Source organism: Antechinus flavipes, chromosome 2 (genome assembly GCF_016432865.1).
Source record: "Antechinus flavipes isolate AdamAnt ecotype Samford, QLD, Australia chromosome 2, AdamAnt_v2, whole genome shotgun sequence".
Taxonomy (NCBI): domain Eukaryota; kingdom Metazoa; phylum Chordata; class Mammalia; order Dasyuromorphia; family Dasyuridae; genus Antechinus; species Antechinus flavipes.
In genome coordinates, this window is record NC_067399.1 from 192,434,256 (window position 1) to 192,457,576 (window position 23,321).

At 36.3% G+C, this 23,321-nt stretch overlaps 1 protein-coding gene across 12 annotated transcripts in view; it reads right to left on the reverse strand.

The window, feature by feature from the left end:
- Positions 1 to 23,321, reverse strand: part of MYT1L (myelin transcription factor 1 like) — a 692,774-nt gene that overhangs the window by 39,277 nt on the left and 630,176 nt on the right. For all 12 annotated transcript variants that reach the window (XM_051976041.1, XM_051976033.1, XM_051976034.1 and 9 more), the window contains 2 exons: positions 17,748 to 17,831; positions 15,481 to 15,702 (listed from right to left, as the gene is read on the reverse strand). In XM_051976041.1, coding sequence (XP_051832001.1) covers positions 15,481 to 15,702; positions 17,748 to 17,831 — 306 coding nt within the window. The remainder of the gene's footprint in view (positions 1 to 15,480; positions 15,703 to 17,747; positions 17,832 to 23,321) is intronic.

Consider the following 23,321-nt stretch of genomic DNA (forward strand, 5'->3'; position numbering starts at 1 on the left):
AACATGATAATACTCTCCAGGTTCAGAATATTTTTTACTCTTTATTCCTCATAGCTGGAATTCTCTTCCTCCTTATCTCCATCTCCTGGTTTCTTTTATCGATCAGCTAAACTGTCACTTTCTACAAAAAGCCTTTCTCTTCCCTCTTTAATCTTGGTACTTTCTCTCTGACACTATCCCTAATTTATTTTGTATATCTCTTATCTCTTATTTATGTGAGGAGTGAGAGGTCTTATTAGTAGGGAGGCTCACATATATGAAGCCTGTCATTGTGTGATTCAAAGGTAGGTAGAATAGACATTTCTACCTTCTTCTTTGCTTACCCTTCTCCAATGGGAACTTTTGATTTTTGCTAGGAAGGAAAGCAGCAAGTTGAGGCCAGAAGCTGGTCTATACTCCTCAGACAGAGAAAAGTACCAGTATAGAAGTATTATCTATCTACTCACTTAAATAGTCTAAGATGTATGATAGGATTCAATCTAACTTTTGATCTTTTTGTCATTATTGGGGATAAGGGAAACCCTAAGCTCTATGTTAAGGACCAACCCATTTCCCACCAAATATCAGTTCCACAATGAATACATGTAGCAAACAACAAAGAAACCTGTTTATAAAAATAGTAAGCAAAACAAAAAAAATAGGAGATATATATAGGAGAATAAATACTAGACAGAGTAAAGAGTTCTCCCTTTGGGAATAAGATAACTCAGCTCAATGAAGAGAGATGTCATCCAAGGGAAAACTCCGCAGTCTTTAACTAGGGATAGAGCTCTGATGGGGACTGCCAGTTCCTCTTATGTTTTTCCAGAGTTTTTTCCTTTAGGAAACTGAAGTGAGAATGGCCTTTTCCATCTTTCTTCTCAAAGTTTAAAGCCAAAAGCATCTAAAGTGATTTGATGCTTGAAGAATCCTGAAAGTATTGAAGGTCTTTTCCATTCACACAGGGCAGGTCATTCATCTCCATCAATGAGGAGAGAAATTCTTATCTACTAATGAGCTTTGGGACAAGGGTTGCATTTGTATGTAGTTGTTTGAATGTTTTCTTACCCATTAAATTGTGAGTTTTTTCAGAGAAGTGATTATTTTTTATCTTTCTTGGTATTCTACATGTTTAGCACAATTTCTGAAACATAGCAGGCACCTAATAAATGCTAGTTGATTTCATATTTCTACTTCTTCAGACCAGAAAATGTTAGGATCTCAGAAACGGAAGAAGCCCCAAAGGCTTTCGAGTCCAATTCTTGTTGTTCTTATTGTGGTTGTTTGTCCTTCATTCTCAAAGAGGACCATTACATCGGGAAGATGATGTCATAACTTGCAAGTGAATTGGATTTAGGTAAGGGAAGGCTGTCCAAAGTCACCAACGTTACTATCTCCCTTCCAAAGCCTCTGGACCCAATGGCAAGTTATTGATCAGGATGATTGGAGATGATTCCAGATGCAGTGGAAGACCTTGGTCTTTTCAAGATAAAGTTTTAACAAGTTTTGGATTGACTGAGACAGCCATGCAATCAATGATTAAGGCTAGGTAAGAAATGAGGGGGTGGCAAAGGGAGGTAAAAGAGAAGGAGGGCTAAGTTGGAAGCCAGCCTGCCTGCATATTGAGTCCCTCTTTCCCTTTCTCCCCACTCACCCAGTGGCCTCAAGAACAAAGAGTCGAACCAAACACCCATTCCTCAGGTAAAAATCCAATTCCTATTTAAGCAGGAATCTCAGCAATACCTTGTCAAACAAGCAGTGATTCTTTTTTTTTTTTTTTTTTTTTTTTTTGCTTAACAGCTCTAATTTCTAGGAAGGTTTTCCTTATTTCTGTAACTTCTATCTATTATTACTATTCTGTTTTTGGGACCCCACAGAACATCTCTATTCCTACTTCCATTTGACAGACTTCTATATAGTTGAAGACATTTATCATATATTCCATACTTTCCTTGAACTTAAGACTCTTTACTACCTTGGTCACTTTCCTTTGGATGTTGTACAGTTTAACAATGTTCTTTCTAAAATATAAAACTTCAAACTAAGTACAATATAACAGGAGTCCTAGGGCCAGACACAATGCCTTTCAAAGCAGATGATTACATTAGCTTTTCTTGGCTATCATCTCATACTGTTGACTCACATCAAGCTTGCAGTAGACCAAGGCTCGCAGATCTTTTTCAGAAAACCTGCTATTCAAGAGCTGTCTCTTTTGTACCTGTGAAACTGACTCCTTGAATCCAAATATGAATATAATTTCAAGTATTACACTGCTAATAAATTTCATTTTAGCTCATGTACTACAATGTTCTAGTCTGTTCAGATAATCTCTGAATACTGATGGCTGTCCTTCATTTATTAGCTACTATCATTTTGCAGGATCTGCACATTTGATATGCAAGTCATCTATGATTTTATTCAATACATTGACAAAAATAATAAATAGCACAATGTTAAGCCAAAAACCCTGGAGGAATTCCCTCCTTTTAAGTTGGCAATGAATCATGATTAATGACTATTCCTTCCATTTGTTCTTTTAACGAGTTTTGAATCAATTTAATTATATTATTTGTTAGGTTCTCTCTCACCCACCAAATATTTCTAATTTTTCTGCTTCTTTCCTTTCCCTCTTCATCTGAATAGTTAGTGACAAAGGCTTTGGATGTGGAGGGAAAAAGCAAAAGCTTTAGAAGCCCACTCTTTGTACCTCAGCTTTCCCCTCTATTGTGATTTTCTTCATTATTGAAGAGGACCAGGAAGGTGATGTCATGGCTTGCAACTGAATTAGATTTAAGTGAGACAGAGCTGTGCAAAGTCACCAGCTTCACTCTCCTCCAGAGCCATTCTTTTCTTTCCCTCCTCAGCTCAATAGTGACAAGGTCAAAGAATTCTTTTAAAAATATTTTCATAACTTCTATATAATTGGCTTCCTTTGTAATCCTAGGTATTTTATTGTATGCATTAAAAAAGCAATCTGAAAAGAGATCCATAGGCATCCTCAAAGGGTAATAGCAAAAGGGTTCATGACATAAAAGGCTAAGGAACCCTGTACTAGATGATCTCTCAGTACTTTTCTAAATTTTAAATTCTATATTTGGGATTTTTTTTGGTGGGATGAAAGGGGGAAGATGAGACCCAAAGATCACAGATATTTTCCTCTGAGGAAGTCTGGTTTGCTTGAAGAAGAAGATTAGGACTTATTGAACTGAGAGGAGGGCTATATAGAACATTCTTGTTTGTTTGTTTTCCCAAGCAGGAAGGAACTGTTTTCCATGCTACTATAAACACACAACTCACTTGTGAATTTTCTCTACTATCATCTTCACAGGTCCAAGGTCATTTTAGGAGAAAACTCATCAGATTAAAACAGATGCTTTGATTGGTGTTATATCCTGGGATTTACAAAAAAATCTTTTCTTAAATGTTTTTCCTTTCAGCTTTATACAATGCTTATATACACACTTTCTAGTTGGGATCTCATGGCTGGGTATGCTGAATGAATGAATGAAATAACATTTATTAAGTGCTTCCTATGCGTTAAGTATAATGCTATGCACCAAGTAGAAAAGTAAGACAATCTCTGTCCTCAAGGAGCTCACATGGGGGGAGATACATAGAGGAAGATTCAGATGCCAGTCAAGGAGAAAGCCTTCATGATCTTTCATATACCAGCAAAGTGGATGGTGATACCTCTTCTCTAATGACAGTGATAAATTCCTATCAGTTTCTGATATTTCCTCTAGTGATGCTAATTGGAAGCCACCCATTCTTGCTCAGCTAGTGTGAACCTCTCACATGTTGACAGTTCTTCTCTATTTCTCTTGACATCATGAACATATTAGTGGAAAATTATAGGAAACACTACGGTAAAGAAGGAAAAACATTGGTCTGGAGCTAGAGGATCTGGGATCAAATCTGATGTCTCTTGTTTCTTACACTAAGTAAACTTGGGCAAATCACTTAATTGTCCCTGTGCCTCAGTTTCCTCATCTGTAAAATGAAGTGTTGAACTAGGCAGCCTCTGAGTTCCCTTCATCTTTAAACCTACAATTTTATGTTCTGTATCAGTCTATCATTACTCAGTATAAATGAACTAATTTCTTGTGGGTGGGCTTAGTAATGGCTTGGGAAAGAATGCTGGTCATGTAAGCCCAGCATAGTATATATAGTGAAAAATAAAAAATTCCTTGCTTAACATGTAAGTGCAATAAGAGAATTTCTGGCTTAATTTTTTTTACTAATATTTATTTAATATATTTAAGAAGAACAATCAAGTACCTAGCCAGAGTCTGCAAAATCAAACTTGAGATATCAACTGTAGGTGCCATGTTAACTAGCTAGTTCCTTGTTTACCAGTATAGATCTTTTCCTTCTGTCACTGGTATCTTCTTCTCTTTGAAGAATTCCAATGTACCCATCTTGCTAATATAACCAAAGCATAAGTAATGCTATAATAAATAAAGCATAAAACTAATGCTCTGGGTTTACCAACTTTTTGGTATATGTTCAGAGCCTATGCTTTGAAATTTTTATGGTCTAACTTCTCTTCTTCTCTTCGCCCCTTTGTAGTACTGGTAAAACAGATTTAACAGTCTTCCTAAGGCACAGATATGAACATGGTATCCTCTTGTTCAAAAAATTTCAGTGGCTCTCTATTGCCTCTATGCTCAAATTTTAATCTTCTGAAACTGCTATCTTACAGCTTTCCTCAATGTGGTTCCAGACCCATTTTTCCAGCCTTATTTTATATAACCCCATGCCTAAGAGATGAGTGTTAAAGATAAACATTGTCATCCAGCCAAGTGATCTTGTAGGTAGGAAGATTAAATTAGAAATTGATTGTGGAGTTCTGTTTCATTAATTAAAAAGCCTAGAGGGATATATAAGAACAATACCAGGCAAAGTAGAGGATCTCACATGAATGTTCCAATACTTAGAAAGAAACTTGAAAGAGGAAACTTACTGTACAAATGGAACCTTTGAAGCATAGGAAACTTGTTGTTTCTTGCCTTGTAGTAATATTTTTGCTTTTGGAACTTTGAATGGTTCTCATTAATTATCTAACCAGGTGGCTATTATTCGATTAAAAAGGGGGTAAAAATGGGAATTTTTTTTTGTTTTGTTTTCTAGCCCCATGTTCTAAAACGTTAGAAACTGATTTGTTTATATAATTATAGGACCTCAGTATTAGTAGGAACTTTGGAGACTGTATAAACTGACTCCTACCTAAATATGAATACTAAGAATATTATTTGTGGGGTACCTCAGGAACAGGGACAATGCAGGCTTTTCTAGACAGACTCTGGGGAGGGATAACTTTCTTTTTGGATGCTCCACTAAAGTTTTTCCTTACCTCCTGCTAAAGTTTGCTTCTCTACAACATCACTGATCCCAGTTCTGTTCTCTGACACTAAACAGAACAAGTTTAATCCCTCTTAAAATACTTTCAGATAACTCTCTTGAGCTGCCTTGGGAGATAATGGGTCCTTTCTCACTGGAATTTTAGTGAAGGCTGGATGGTCACTTGCTGGGAATGCATGTTTATGCAAGTGTAGTACTTCCTATGTGCAAAGTATAATGCTATGCGCCAAGTAGAAAAGTAAGACAATCTCTGTCCCCAAGGAGCTCACATGGGGGGACATATATAGAGAAAGATTCAGATGCCAGTCAAGGAGAAAGGCTCCATGGTTCTTCATACACACCAGAAAAGTGGTGTGTAAAGATGGCCTTCAAATTCTCTTGTGATAACACTTTCCAGAATCCCTGCAAACACTTCAGCAAAAAAATAAATGGTGCCTCCTTTTGAATTCGTGTAGTGACATTCTTGCACAAATACAATGAGGAATAACTTAATACAGTCTCTCTCTCTCTCTATGCTCACTTCCTTGCCTTTGCAAAGGCATTTCTACCTGTCTAGGATATATTCCCTCCTTGCTTTACAGGACTTTAAAAATTTAACAGATTTTCCATTTGATCTTGGAGGTAATAGGGAGCCATTGGAGTTTATCAAATAGGGGCATAGTCAGACCTAAAATTAAGGAAGATCAATTTAATATCTGTGTGGAGGATGCCTTGGAGTGGGGAGAGACTTGAGATAGTGAGATCTAGCTAAGAGGCTATTGCAATAGTCCATAGCATGAGTTGATGAGGGCCTGCACAGGATGGTGGGAGAGTCATAAGATAAAGGGGAATGTATACAAGATATTGTAAAGGTAGGATGGACAAGTCTTGAAACCACATTGGAAATGGGAAGGGGTAAGTGAGAGGCAGTCAGGGTTCAAGGATGATACTTAGGTTATAGTCTGGGTGACCGGGAAGATAATGGTGCCCTCAACATCCATAAGAAGCTAAGAGTAGGACAGAATTTGGTGGAAAAGATGAGTTCAGTTTTGGAAATGTTAAGTTTAAAATGTCTATAGAAAATCCAATTCAAAATATCTAGTAGGAAATTGGAAATGGGAGATTAGAGTGGAGGAGAGAGATTAGCTCTGGGCAAACACGTTGGAGAATCATTTGCATGGGATGATTATTAAATCCATGGAAGATGATAAGATCACCAAGTAAAATAGCATAGGTTTATATGTTGTATTGGAGACTGCCTTCACTCCCAAAGCCAATCTCAATCCATATACTCTAAAAGCAAACATAGATTGTTGACATAAAGGGAAATAAAAATTCCTATACAGAGCTAGGGCTTGACACAATTATTTAGTAACTGTTTTCAAACTTATTTCTGTCCCATTTTTAGCCCCTAGAAAAAGTCGCTCCTTTTTTTTTTAAAACTCCAATGGAGTCTTCTGCTGTTTCTTTTCTCCCCCCATCAAAATACTCTCAGGAAGGGATCTGATTTCTGTAAGTTGTCTCCTGGTTCTCTCAGGCTATCACCCTAAATTTTGGCTGTACTTTACTGCTTCACAGTTATGCATTTCAATGGTGCATTGCTGTCCATCTTTAAATTCTTTGTTCCTCTATCCTTCTATAGTTTCTACTCATTCTCCTAATCCCCAACCATGGATCATCTGACCCTTTTACTTTTCTGCACCTGCACCTTCTGAGCTACTGAAAACTGCTGGAGAAAGTGTTGTTAGAGACCACTATAAATACACACTCTCTCATTTCTCCTTTTTCAGATGAAAAGTCTAAAGCCCTGGAAATTATTCCCTTATGATCACACTGGAAACTATCACTGGTATTCCACTGTTCTAATTCCCTTAAGAGTATTTACATTTTTAGCCTTCTCCTAAATGGTTTACCCTAGATTCTTTCTCCTTAAAGGCAGCTAAGTAAAGCAGTAGGACAGCTAGGTGGCAGAATGGACAGAGTCCTGGAACTAGAATCAAGAAGATTCATCTTTGTGAGTTTAAATCCAACCTCAGACATTTATTAGCTGAGTGACCCTAGGCAAGTCACTTAACCCTTTTTGCCTCAGGTACTTATTTGTAAAATGAGCTAGAGCTGGAGAAGAAAATGGCCAATCATTCCAATATCTTTGCCAATACAATTTGAAATGGGGCCATAAAGAATTGGACACAATTGACATAACTGAACAATAAAAACAAAGTAATACAGTGGATAGAATGCTAAAGGAGTGAAGTTAAGAAAATTTGAGTCCAAATCATGATTTGGATATGAATTATGTCACCTGGCTAGTCACCTAATTTCAGCCTCAGTTTCATCACCAGTAAAATAAGTTTAATAATAAAATCTTGAGTTGTGAAAATAGAATGGGATATTTGCCAAGTTCTTAAGGTGCAATATAAATGCTAGTAGCTATATTTATTATTTCTCCTATATTTTGAAGGAGACTATAACCACACAGGGTATTAGGTGTTACTCCATTTAATGGTTCTGATGGAACTCATCAGAAAACATTTGGCTTATCTTCATGAGAAAATAATTGTAAAGCATTTAGCATAGTACCTAGTGCACTGTATATGCTAAATACATGCTAGTTCCTTCTTCTCTCCTTTTATCTGATGTTTCTTCCTTCCTTCCCTCCCTCCTTCCCTTCTTCCTTTCGTTTGTTCCTTTCTCCCTCTCTCCCTCCCTTCTTCCCTCTTTCCCTTTCTCCTTCCCTCCCTCCTTCTTTCTTCCTTTATTCCTTCCTTTTTTCCTTCTCTCCTTCCTTCCTTCCTTCCTTCCTTCTTTCCTTCCTTCCTTCCTTCCTTCCTTCCTTCCTTCCTTCCTTCCTTCCTTCCTTCCTTCCTTCCTTCCTTCCTTCCTTCCTTTTCTCCTTCCCTCCCTCTTTCCCTTTCTCCTTCCCTCCCTCCTTCTTCCTTCCTTTGTTCCTTCCTTCTTTCCTTCTCTCCCCTTCCTTCGTTCCTTCCTTCATTTCTTCATTCCTTCCTCCCTCCCTCCGTTGCTTCCTTCCTTCTTTCCTTCCTTTCCTTCCCCTACTCACTGCAATGACATGCAAAGTGGAGAGCGCCTTGTATTGTGCTAGCATTTCCAGGATCACAGTATCTCACATTGTTATTCGGAATTTTTTAATGTTGATTCAGTTTAAGGAATGGGGGAGAGAGCTCATGATTACCTTCCTAATTCTCCCATCATTGGCTTGATTAAGCAATCAGCCAACAATGTTAAAACCAGTGATCAAAAGCATCCCTTCCTGGCCTGATTTTGACAGCTCAGTCAAGTCAATGGCGTTGGTAGAGAGAGGGAGGGGAAGTATATGTTACAAGAAATTCCAGATTGTTGTGGTACATGCCCTTGTTACTACACAAATGACAGATGCTTTAAAATAGTGAGTGTTTCCCTATTTTTAGGATCATAGAACAGAAGCCTAGAGAGGTCAAGAGACATGCTCAGTATTATTCAGAGAGTATGAAGGAATGAAAGGATTTGAATCTAGGCTTTTTTTCTCCAAATTCATCATTCTCTTAGTTTTAACATGTTATTTCTTCAATAAAACTCGGGTTTTATATTCAGCAGTATTTAATGATTACAAGAGTAGAGCTTTAAAGATTAAAACTATTTTATGCATATTATCTCTTTGGATCCTACAATGCTGTGAAGTGGGTAGAAAACTGTAACAGAGACATTTCTGATTTTGTACAAAGCTGTTGTTTTCAGTTGCTTCTAATCATTGTTGAGTAAGTGCTGAGAGCCTTGGGGTTTTGAAATGATAGTACAATCTATTTGTTAATTGCTAAGTAGGAAGAGGTAATGGCTCAGTAACTATTTAAAAGAGAGTAGCACCATCTTCAGTATTCTCTTTATTTTCTACTTTGGATCATATGTAAACTATGTGATGAGGGGGACAGCTGATCCTATCCCCGATCTTGCTCTCCGAGCAACACATATCTTATTTCAGTGAGTTAAACCTAGGCTTTAGGCTGCCTTTTTATGTCTATTTTTTCTTGATCTTAGGTGAACAAATTTCTATCTTGAGATGGACATGTTCAGGCTTGGTGGCAGGATTAGGAATTCAACATCCTAGATACATTTGATCACTGCTAATTAGAAGCAAAAGAAGTAGCTCAGATAAATGAATTCTGCACTCTCAGAAAAGAAAACCACCAACAAAAGCATTGGTCTATGCCTGATCCATTTTTACCAGAAGACATAGATTGAAAGTTGTTTGAACAACACATAGATGAGGTAAAATATGGAATGGCTATTTCGTAGCCTAACAAATTCCTTTATGTTCTGCTGAAGTTTAAATATCAGCCTTGTGAGAGAATAAGGAAGACTTCATCAAGGAGGTAGCATTAAGTTGGTTCTTAGAGGATGGGTAGAGTTTCAACTGGTTGGGGCAGAGTATAGGGCATTCCAGACACAACAAATTATCTTAGCAAAGGTTTAAAATGAAAAAGTACATAATATTAATACTAAAAATGGATAATTATATGCTCTTTAAGGTTTACAAAGTACTTTATATACCTTATTTAATTTGAGCTTCATAACATCTCCATGAGATAACTGAGTATTATTTTGATATTTTTGATAATTTTGATATTTTTATAATTTTGAGTATCTATTTTTATAGATAATGAAATTAAGGCTTAGATAGGTCAAATTTTTTCTTTAACAACTGGGTAGTAAATATCAAAGGCGGGATATGAATGTAGGTCTTCTAGAATCTAGAGTAATATTCTATTTAATATAAACCATTATCTTCTTTGATATAGTTAGAGAAGAGTAAGGGCAGAAATAGATAAAGTACCAGGTCTGAAGTCAGGAAGCTTCATCTTTCTGAGTTCAAACATGGCCTCAGACACTTACTAGCTGTGTAAGTGAGCAAATCATTTAACCCTGTATCCTTCAGTTTTCTCATCTATAAAATGAATTGAAAAGAAAATGACAAACCACTCTAGTATTTTTACCAAGAAAATACCAAATGGGGTCACAAGGAATTGGGTATGACTGAAACAACTGAACAACAAGTTGCTTGGTTTAGCCAGAATGCTTCAAATGTTCAGTAATATCAGAGAAGACTGGAGAGTAGGGTTCAAGCCAGGGGGCAGAAGGCCTTGAGTACTAAATTAAGGAGTTTGATCTTTATCTGTTTAATGAGAGAGAACTATTGGAAAGTATAGAAGAAAAGAGAGACTATTGATATGGGATGAACTGGAGTTTAATTTGACATGGCAATTTTAAACCTAGTGGACATAAGTATGAAGACCTCCCAGCAAGATCTCCTATTCCCTTTCAGGGTTAGCCAGGTGGATTGATAGTAATGGTGAAGGATTCAGTAGTTTTGAGGAAAGAAACTGATGGCTTAATGTGATTATTAGAATAACCCAGGATTAGCTATTTTTCAGAATGGAGGGCCTGGAGTAATAAGCTGTTAGAAAACCTTAAGATCAAGGACAAGAGAAGGGGAGTAGGGAGTGAAAGGATTTTGATGGATATGGGCTGCTCACTTCTAGGAGACTGAGTAAGAAGCTAAGTGTTCCTGACCTAAGGAAAGAAAGGCGGGTAAGGGTTTTTTTGTGGACAGACACCAGAAGATACTAGTAAATTAGATAAATCGTTTTGATCAAGGATGAAATAGGGAAAGATTCTACTTCTCCAAAGACCTAAAACACTGAAAAAATATTAATTATATGAGTGGAGTTCAGGAGGGCTTTCATGAAAGGACCAAGTTATTGCTGCTGGAGAGGCTTCTACTTTGGAAAGAGAAAGACAGCAAGGCAACAGATGAAAGACAAGGTAATTGAGTAAAGTAAAATCACAAAATATGAGTTGAAAGGGATCCAAGAGGTCATTTAATCAATCTGCTACCTGAACAGCAATTCCTTCTCAAGTGGATGTTTTCTTTTAGGAAGGTAGTATCCATGATCTCTCCTGAAGTAGTGTGTTCCCATTTGGAATTGCTCTCTTGAAAACTTTTTCATTTCTAAATGAAAATCTAGCTCTCTGCATTTTTACTTATTACTCTTAGTAACAATTCTCAGACCTTTTCTTTATTCCTTTCCTGGCTCTGATCCTAACTTTCTATTTTTCACTACCATGCTCTGGCAAGGATCTCTCTTCCACATGTTTCTCTCTCATTCTATACTCAGCATCTTCCAGCTCCCTTTTAAAGTGCTGTCTTCCTTTTTAGAATGTAAGCTCAGGAGAGCAGGGAATGTCTTTTTTTGTTTGTTCCCAGTGCTTAACATTGTCTCTGGTCCATAATGAGTGCTTAATAAATAAATGCCCCTTCCATGTATCTTATTTACTTTCATTATTTTTTATCTCTGTTATTTACAAAATCCAAAGAAACCTTGTTTGTTACAAATATATACACTTCAACTAGAAAAATTAATGCCCTGACCATGTTTGACAGCATGTTTCCTTCTACACCTGTAGTCCACTATTTCTCTTCCAAAATGAAATGTTTTATGTTTTTTTCCAAAATAAATACTGTCAAATCTCTTTCTCTAGAAAGTTTCTAAGCTACTCACTGTCTTCTAGTCTTATCCACCTTGTTCTAGATGTGTTCCAGCTTGTAAAGGAAGGAAGGAAGGATGCCCTTCCTAAAATATAGCATTCCAAATACAATGCTGCAGATGTAATCTGGCCAAAGCAGGACACAAACTTATTTCCTTCCTCCTTCTGGATACTATGCAGCCTAAGATTCCATTAGCTTTTTTTTTTAATTGTCATATCATTGTGTTCATTCTTACTGAGTGTACCTCTTTTTCACATAAAATATTGTCTAGGCAAAATTCCTTCATGTAGTACTTGTGCAATTGATTATTTTAACCCATATATTATCATCTCTTCATTTTATTTTTATTGAATTCAACCCATGACCTGTTACCATCTTTCTGGATCCCAAATCTGTTGTCCAACTATATAGAATGTGTACTGCTAAGACGTCCTTATGTTGTAGAACCCATTAGCTATGTGTTCATGAAAACTTGTGATGAAAACTATAATGGAGAGGATACAGGAGATATATCTTTGAAAAAGAGAAAAATGACAGAGCCCATAAACATTGGAGACTTCTCTTTGGAGGGAAAAAAAATCATTCCTTTTTGCTACTTGGTGGAAGCAATGGAAAGTTAATTAAGTTAAGTACTGGGGAGAACATGTGCATAGGAATCATCCTTGATTGAGCATTGCCAAAATGGTATTTCATGTTATCCTGCTGATTATATGTAGGTTTTAAAGCAATGCAATCATCCTGTATGTGGGGCCATGTAATATGCTTATTTGAAGGAATATAATCAAATGGAAACTTTTTACCCCTACTCAAGGGCTAATATTCTCTTAGGACTCTTTGCCTTTAGAGTTTTGAGAAGCTGAGTGAATTTGGGAAGACTTTCAGACACAGTGAATTGGGATATAACCCCTTTTCTGTTTGAACAAGGCAACCATCCTGGTACAGGTCCTTATCACTTTGCATCTGCATTGGTGGCCTTTTCCTTCCTCAAATCTCTTCCTACTCTAATTTATTCTACACTAAGCAGCTAATATTATCTATCTAAAATGTATCATAACACTCCCCTCCATCCACCATTCAATAAATTCTGGTTGTTCCCTATTACCTCAAAATCAAATATAAAATCCCTTTCTTGGTTTTCAAAGCCTTTCATAACCTGACCTTGTCTACCTTTCCAATCTTTTTGTACCTTATTCATGTACTCTGAGATCCAGTGACTCCAATAGTCTCCTTTCTGTTCCTTATAGAACATTTTTATTGACTGTCTCCTATGCCTGGAATTCTCTTATCTTTTCATTTCTGTCTGCCTCCTAGCTTCGCTAGCTTCCTTCAAGTCTTCAGATAAAGTCCTTCTACAGGAAGCCTTTTTTAGTCTTTCTTAATTTGTGTTTTTCCTTTGTGTTTTTCCTGAATTACTGTTTGTATGTAATTTCCTCCTTTAGACCATGAGCTCTTATAAGAGCGGAAACTGGCTTTATATTTTTCTTTTTCCTTTCCTTATACTCCTAGTGCTTAGCACATAACAGACATTTTAATAAATAGTAGCTGGGGTCATATCATCTTTTGTAGAAGTAGGTAACAACTGTCTCCTGCCTGAGTGCCAGATCTCTGACAAGTCAAATAGAATTACAGACAGCCTTAGGTAGAGACCATCTTGTCCAATCACCTTAGTTAACAGAGAATAAAATGGAGGCCTGGAATTTGTGGCAACAACACTTATCAGAATTCCTCTAATTTCCTTCCAGACATTTCAACTTATTTATGAAGTAGCCACAGTCTGGAAGTCAAACCTATAGCTTATATCAAAAAGGTATGATACCTTTGAGTGATATTACCCATGGCAAAATGGCCCCAATATGTGAAATATTCCCTTTGCCCTTAGTTATGACAATTCAATCAAAAATTGGCAGATAGAAATAAGTATCTCTTATGAACATTTACTGTTCAAAAGCAAATTTATCTGAGCACATGGATGACATTTCAAGAATGAGAAAGTGTGGCCTTTGAAGTGTATGCTTCAGTGGACACTGAACTGCTTAGCTTAGATATCAACTACTTCAGTCTCTTCATTTTACAAAGAAGAAAGCTGAGTTTCAGAAAAGTTAAGTGACTTGGTCAAGGTTCCACAAGTAGTAATAAATAGAGCAATGAGTGTAACATAGATCCTCCAACTAATGACAAATCTGGTAGATTTATTTCACTATGCTGGTGAAGATATTGACTCTATCTTTTTAGGGGAGGATTCTATCTATAAATGATGATATTTATGGTAACTATTTGGATGTTTTTATATCTCCCTATAAAGAGAATTTTCCTAACTTAAAGGGAATATATATAGATTCATGTCTCTAGAACTGGAAAGATTTGTGGGACCAATCCTCACATTTTTACAGATGAGGAAAATGGAGGACTGAGGTCAGATCTACACAACATCATTCAGTAAGTATCTGAGATTGGATTTGAATCCAGGTCCTTCTGACTTCAAGTTCATTGCCCCATCCACTATATCATGCTACCTTTGTTGCATTAAGTATGATCTATTTTTAAATGACCTCCTCCCTCCCCTCCAGAAGCCTAATGACAAGTCACCATTGTCCTTGTTTCTTTATTTTTGTTCTTGCTGGGATAAATGATTGAGGGACAAGTTGACATTCTTTCAGTTAATAGGGGGATGAACAACTTAAGTTTCGCTACTTCCTCTAAACTTGTAGGTTAAATTAGGAGAGCAGAGGAGTAGTCATTAGACACTCCTTCCACAAATCTGCGCTAATCTAGGCTAAGTAAACTGCTTCTGTTTATGTCTCTGTTTTGACAGTAAGAATTCTAAACATTTTTGTCATTGTGATGTACTACTAACATTGTTCTGGCAATGCATGGTATATTATAGGACTAAATGGAGTTTGAGATTTCTTTCAATTTTGAGTTTTATTATTTTTGAAAAGAGTACTGGATTGGGAATCAAAGTATTGGGTTTCATTCATATCTTTGATACTATGTCACCTCTTCTCTGTGGCCCTCAGTGTCCTCATCTGTGAAAATAAGGGGGTTGGACTACATCCTTTCTACCTCTAAGTCCTAGAATCTTCTGAATATCTTCCTCCATTTCAAAATACCCTTTAGAATAAAACAAATTCAAATTATTTGGGCTGAGAAAATCTTTTGAAAATTTCCAGATTCCCCTCATACTGCTTGAAGATACATCAAGAAGTTATAAAATCAAGTATTGGACCTCATAGCTTTACACTAAGGGCAATTCTCTTGTAATTACTGTAACAGTTATTATAAATGGTTATTGTGTGTTTTAATGGACATACCTAGCTGCACTGAAGATAATACTTTGAAAAACTTGTATTTTATTACATCTAATGACACTTGAGCTCATAAACTCACAATGTATGTGTTTTATGTTCAGAAGTCTTATTTCCATCTCTCCTCTAGTCCCTAAAACTTGACAATTTCCCTTACTGTCTCTCAGGTTTTTTATTTTTTTCTAATGAAGACACTATGTTTAGCTTATGAAAAGCTCCAGTTCACACAAGGACCAGAAGACTGGATACAAGACCATTCCCAACTAATGAAATAGGGTCTCATCATAGACAACAACCAACGGGAGAATTACTCACCTGCGGTGTGTAAGGAAACTACCACTGACGTGTCCTGAGCCATCACATCCTGGAGTGGGACATGACATACCTTCCGTCTTCACTGACTTCCAAGAGAACTGGGAGCCATTTAAGTACCCATCCTTTTGCCTTTTGGCTGCTAGAGGGCACCCTGACGCACTGCGGTGGGATGCATACTTTCCAGTTATATGACCCTGACCATCACAACCAGGAACTGGACATCTGGATAGCAGATAGATGAGATAAACTTTACTGTCTTGCCATCATATACCTGGTAGCCTCTACAACAAAGTCAAAACAACCTGACATGAAAAAAAAAAAGAACAATCATGCTCTACGGACTCAAAAAAAAAAAAAAAAAAAAGAAAGAAAGAAAGAAAGAAAGAAAAAAATAATAAATTGAAATCAACAAAGATGCCACCTAGTGGAATTATTAACTATATCATCTCATGGCTGGAGAGTTCTTGGAAAAGCCCCATACTTTAGTAAGTAGAAGATGTGGGCTCCAGCTTAGATGAAGGCTTGAAATTCCTTTTGGAAAGACAGTTTTTTTTTTTCAAAAGTTCTACTCTGGGGTGGATTACTGGTCTGTAGAAGGGGACAATGTAAAATTCACAGGGGATCTTGTTTAGTCTCATTATTTTCAGCTTGAAGACAGAATAGGATTAAGTTTTTAAATGAGGAAGAGAACTGTGCTTTTTGCTTTAACATTTTGGATATCCAGGGGGCAGGAGTTGGAACACTCAACTGGCTCCTTTATGTTCCTACAGGACACTAGTGTATTGTTAGCCAGAACATATCCTTCTTGTTAAATAAGACACCCTGCAGCATCTCTATCACAGCTGATGTCCAACCATGGGCTGATGCACCACAATAGCCCGCGGCTTGTCTGATGTCCAATTCTCAGTATAAATCTAGATTCTAGAAAACATTCACCAAATGTCAATGAACTTTCTCGTAATCTAATGATCATATCTTTCCTAATTCAGTAAATCAAACTGTTTATACTTTAAGAGAGATAGAAAACCATGCAATTTATTAATGAAAATTAAATTACATATAGCAGAAACAATAGCTGACATTTATATGGTGTATTTTGATTTACAAGACGTGTTGACATAACTTCTTATTTGATCCTCATAGTACCTTTGAGAGCTGGATATATTAGCAAATAACACTATTTAGGTGGTGCGGTGGGTAGAGTGTTGGACCTAGGGTGAAGAAGAACTGAGTTCAAATCTGACCTTAGATACTTACTAGCTGTGTGATCCTGGGCAAATCACTTCTGTTTGCTTCAGTTTTCTCATCTGTAAATGAGGATAATAATAGCACCTACTTCCTAGGATTTTGTGAGGATAGAGTGATAAAATAATTGTATAAGTCCTAATACAGTGCCTGGCACATAGTAAGCACTATATAAATGTGAGCTATTATTATTTTACAATCGAGAAACACATTTTAATAATAATACAGCATGATACAACAACAATGATAATGGTTTGATTTAAATGTTACTTTAGGATTTGCAAAGTATCTTACAAATTTTATTTTGTTTTTGTTCAAAACAACCCCAGGAGGTAGGTGCTATCATCATTACTATACTCCATATTACAGGTGGAGTAATTGAGGTTCAGAGAGACCAAATCATTTGGATAAAAAGGCCATATAACTAGTAAATATCTGAGGTAGGATTCAAATTCAGAGTTTCCTAACTCTAGGTCCAGCATTCTCCCTTGGAAGTCACCCTGCCTTCCTCTATCAGAGCCATAAAATCAATGTATCTACAGTCAGAAATTCTGGGTTCAAGTGGCAGTTCTGCAGCTTCCTACCTGGGACTTCCTTGGGCAAATTCTTCCATTTCCCTATACCCAGTTTTCTCATATATAAAATGAGGGAGTTGGACCAGATGTTATCTAAGAGCCCTTCTAGAACTGAATGTCTGATTCTCTCACCAATTCTTTTTCCAGGACTGATAAACATTAGACAAACCTGCAGGGCTTTTTGATGAACATTAACTTTCTGTTGGACATTAGCCGTAATATCTATTTCTTCACTGGTACTTCTAGGTCTTTTCTCATACTTTGCTCTTCACTTTGAAAAAAACTTCTCTCTCACTTATTTACTAAAATTTTAAAAGATTGGTGTACCTGCTGCTATATTTTGCTTATGGCCACTCCCAGTTTCAGGGATATTGGATTGCCTGGTCTTAAAAATAGTGAAATCTGTATTTGTGCAACGGATCTACCAGGTGTTAGCATTCTACTTACCTAATGGGCTCTTGATCCTCTTTGTCTTCTTTGCTTTGTGCTATCCTGATTCCACTTTTCTTTGCTCTTGGACAACCTGAAAGACTAAGCAAGAAGGAACTTTTAAGAAAGCAATCCCTTATCCTTTATTCACTATACTTTCTTTAACAATGTTACTTGACTTGGATACTCTTGAAAGTTCCTGGGTTTTGTCATGGGAAACCAGAAATGAGATTCCTTTGTTTAAATGAAGCTGTGAATTGTCTCACAAATTTTGGGCTGAGCTAAGTATATTTACTCAGAGACTGAGACAGTTGACCATAAAAGGAGAACTAATAACCAAATAAAGAAATCATACAACATAAAAAGGGGAAATTTTAATGAAATTTTAATTTCAGAGTGTAGAGATAATGGTCTGGGAAACTTCTATTCTTAGGAATCCTGCTATTTATAAGTAGTATGATCTCTGACCCTTGCTTTCCTTTTCTATAAAATTAAGGGAGTTAGAGTAAATCAGGGACTCCAAACCACTTTTTTTTTTAAAAGATATTTTGATAACTGAATTTGAACATGATTGTTTTTCTTTGTATTTTATTTTATGCTTTTAAAAACTATTCCAAAAAGAGGTCCATAGGCTTCGCTAAATTGTAAAATCTAACCCCTTACTTCATCCTCATTGTGAGGATTCCACTCCTCAGTTCTTTCCCAGGCCATCATGCCTCAAAGAGCTACCCTTTCCTTTTTCCCCCATCTTGAGCCTTTGCTGAACCAGCTCAACTCTCCATTATGCTCTGCTCTAGAATCCATGACTCCTTTATTCTATCAATAAACTTGTCTTGCCTTAGATGACTTCTACCACCTATTGCTTGGACTTCTATCATGAGTTGCAGTATAAAGCTGTATCTTTGTGCAGAAATTGTGATTACTGGGTTCTTTATTGCACCAAGACAGTCCTTCTTTAACTGATTCATTATCTTACTCATCACAAGAGGTTTTTTTTTTTTTTGAACATTTCCATCCCTCTTCAATCTTTCTATGACTCCTTTGCCACTACTGTCTGAGCCAAAAATTTCATTGAAAACATTGAGTCCATTTCAATGGAGTCCCTTCTTCTCTACTCTTTCACATCTTATATCACTTAGATGCCTTCCCTCACTAGCTCCTCTTTCATTCCTTTCTCCCATGAAAAAGTGACCCCTTACCTTGCCAAAGAAAGTGGCCTTTCCAAATGCACAAGTGATCAAATTTCACCTCATCTTCTCTAACAGATCTCTCCCTCCATAATACATGCTTTCCCACTAATTTTCAGTCTCATTCTTATATACTGATTACTTCTCTACTGCTTACAAAAGTGACCATGTTCCTCATATTCACTTTAGCTATCCATTCCCACAAGTTATAATTCTATATCTCTTCTCCGTTTTGTGATTAAACTCCCTCCTGAGGATCACCTAAAACTGATGTTTTTCTTTCCTTTTCTTTCACTTCTCTCCTCTGACACTGATACTATTCAGGTGCAGTCTCTCATCACCCCCTGTATCCTTTTGGTTAAACTCCTGTCTTTTTTCTCCTTCTGGTCCATCTTCTTCTCACCTAACAAAGTGATCTTCCTGAAGCCCAAATCATATCACTTTCCTCCCATTACTCATTCAATAAACTCACTGGTTCTCTGTTACCCTCAGGATCAAATCTAAAATATTTTTATTGCTCTTTAAAGCTCTTCATGATCTGGCTTGTTCCTACCATTCCAGTCTTCTCATGCTTTCTTCCCGCCATGTACTCTATAATCTATTGACAATGGCCTCCTTTCTGTTCCTAGCACAAAACATTGGGTCTCCTGATTCTATATTTCACTGGATGTCTCTCTTGCCTAGATTTCTATCCCTCCAATGTTTCCTAGCTTTGTTCATGTCTGAGTTAAAATTCCATTTTCTGCAAGAAGCTTTTTTCAGCTAATACTTAATGCTAGTGCATTTCCTCTGAGAATTCCCCCAAGTTATCCAGTCTACATCTTATTTATACAGAATTATTTGCATGTTGTCTCCTCCATTAGAATATGAATTCCTTGAGGGCATCTGAGGGATTCCACTGAGAGATTTTTACCTATGGTAGGCGTTTAAAAATGCTTAACTTGAAGTATACTGGTCTATTAAGAAAAAAATTAGACCCTTAAGGGAAGCACATTAACAGATATTCGCTTGTGAGGGCGATCTGGCTGCGACATCTGTAACCCCATTGATCGCCAGGGTTGATTCGGCTGATCTGGCTGGCTAGGTTGGTGTCCCATTCCTCCCTCACCGCTCCGTGTGCGTCCCTCTCGAAGCTGGGCGCTCGGTCGAGAGGAAAACCTTTCCCGATAGAAGCGTCCAGTTCTTCGGTCAAGGGTATACAAGTAGCTGCGCTCCCCTGCTAGTACAAACTCCATCTTAACAGATATTCTTGGTTTGGATGTGTGGGTGAAGAGGGAACAGGAAAAGGAGAGTAGAAATTTAATGAAAGTATTGAAGGAATAAACCCTGAGATTTCACGTGCAGAAGGACCCTACAGATATTCTGAAGCCACATCATATTGATGCATTCATATTATAATTATTTTTTTTATGTGAGCATTTGTACTACTGACAAACACTATAAATCTGAACAGGGTTTGATTTATTGTTTTGTAGACTGCCTAGACTCAAGAAAGTGAAATATTAATGATGCAGACTTTAAAAATGTGTAACTGGCTCTTTTTTTTTTTTTTTTTTTTTTTGAGAGTCAGTAGCTAAACATTTACCAGCCCACCCCCAAGTGGAGGATTGGTTTATCAATGATGAATTTGTTTCTTTTATGCTTTAAAAAAATAGAGTTTTAAATCCATATTAAATTATGTGTGTTTAAATTCTGAAATAAATCTGTTTTGTACCAAGTTATTTTTGGGATAAACTTTAATAGTTAAAAAAAGCAATCAACTAGCAAATATTTTTAAATTTCATATTACATCCCCAATATTGTGCTGGGGATATAGAGACAAATAAGGGAAACAATCTCAATGGGATTGCAGTTTGGTTTTATCACATTGCTGATATTAGTAGGGAATAAAAAGAGGCTATTGATTTGTCTCCTACCCCATAATTTTTTTTTTTTTTTAAACAACTAGATAGTATTCTGGATCAAATGCTGGAGTCAGGAAGACCTGAATTCAAATCCTGCCCTAGGATTTGTACTTAATGGCTGTGATTTGGCCAGGACTATGTCTGTAATAGTTTCCATATACACAAAATGGGGAAAATAATAGAACCCTCCCAGGGTTATTGTGAGAGTAAAATGAGATTTGTAGATTTGTAAACTCCATTGCAAAACTTCATGTACCATATACATGTTATTATTTCTTTTTCTTTATTATCTGGATCACTAATCCTAGTTGTTTGTTATAAACCTTACAATAATCTGAATCTTCCTGTGGTTTTCATTTTCTTATGGGATAAAGAATTAGGGATACACAGATGGTTTCTTTTTCTTTCTTTCTTTCTTTTTTTTTTTTTTACAATGAAATTATTTGTAATGCAAAGATTGTCAGTATTTATGGTATCTATAGAATCCTTTCTATACTTGTGTAAGTACTGGCATGAAGCATGGAATACCATTAAACCCTTATGTTTCATAAGGGTAAACTTCTATGTAATTAAGCTCTGTTTTAGAAGGACTTGGCTCCAGGTAACCATGTATTGAATTATGAATTAAAAAAAACATTTTCTGAAATGCTTTTTGTATGCATAAACATATATATATGTAGAAACAAAAATGAATCTCATCACAAAAAAGGGGACGCTGTCCCCTACCAAGCGTAAAGGAAACTCATTAGTAAATTAGTTTTTTTTTTAATTAACAACTTATATGGAAAAGGACATGGGGTATCTAAGTGTCCCTAGTGAATAGAATGCTTAGTCTGAAGTAAGGAATATTCATCTATGCAAATCTGGCTTTCGATACTAATTGTGTGATCCTGGTCAAGTCACTTCCATCTATTTGCTCAAGTTCTTGTCTAAAATGATCTGGAGAAGGAAATGGCAAACTATCCCAGTATTCTTGTTAAGAAAATTCCAAATGGGATCACAAAAAATGAGATATGACTGAAACTACTGAATAACAAATGAAAGGAGACAAGAACAGATAATTGAAGATGAATACAAATAATTTTTTATGAATACTTGCTAAATGACCTGCCACTTTACTCTCTATCCCCTCCAGACCACAATGGAACAATGATTGTTGGGGCAAAATTTTTAGAGACTTTTAATTAAGTTTTAGAACTTATGTTTTACCTGGAGAAGGAAGCAACATGATTTCAGGAATTTAGAATGTTATTTTAAATTTAAAATACTTCTTTGTTTTAATTGAGTTTAGGAGGTCTTATAGATTCAGTCAGGTCAGTTAAGACAGCTGCTTCTTTTTCTGATGTCCCCTTTTCATTATATTTTCCATTTGTCTTTTCCCCCTCTATGAGTTATTAATTGCATTAATTTATAATCTTTATACATTTTAGATTGTATTCAAAATATCTCTTTGAACCTTGCTCTTTAGGAAGAAAAGTCCAGTGGTAATACTGGCCTTAGTTTTTTCTCTCTTGTAACTGCAGAATAAAGTCCTACTTGTTCAAGAATTGATTAGTTTAAGCTAATTAATTTTGTTAGAACTAGGTATTACAGTGGATAGAGTGTCAGACCTGGAGACAGGAAGACCTGAGTTCAAATTTGGCCTCAGACACTTAATTCTATGGCTCTGAGTGAGTCACTTAACCCTGTTTACCTTAATTTTATTAGCTGTAAAGTGAGCTGAAGAAGGAAATGGCAACTACTCTTTGGCAAGAAAACTCTAAATGGCGTCATGAAGAGGTGGACACAATAGAACAACAATTCACTGTTAGAATTAGAATTATTGTTTTCCTTAATGGGGACAAGAGGAAGAAGAGCAAGGAAATGACAGAAAGAACTGAATGGAAAAATAAAAATGTCTTATAAAGAGAAGGCAGAACTACCTAACATTTTTTGCTTCTGTTTTTTCCTTATTAAGTAGAATAATTTTTGGATGAGAAAAAATGGAATAAAAATGGTTACAGTGATTTGAAACACAAGATAAGTGAGATGGTAAGAGAGTACCAAGGTGCCACCAATTAGATACAGTCACGATACCTTGAGGCACTATATTCCAGGATCCTGAAAAAAAAATCATAAATGTGCTGGCCAGGCTTCTGTTACTGACTTTTAGAAAATGTAGAAAATGGAAACGGCACTTAAGATTAAATTTGGCCAAATGCACTAATTAAAAAAAAAGATGAGGGAAGATTTCTGAACCTTTAGACTAGTGATCATGGATTTGATTTCTGGGGAAAATCTATAATTTATTAAATGAATTTGAGGAAAAAAAAACATTGATCACAAAGAACCAACATAGGTTCAACAAGAACAGGTAAATTTATTTTACCTCAGAGTACATTCCATCTCCCAACCAAGCATTTTTATGTTATCCCTCATGTCCTGATCTTTGTAAACTGACTTCCTTCAAGTCTCAATTAAAATTTCTTCTCAAGAAGTTTTTCCTGACTCATTTAATGCTA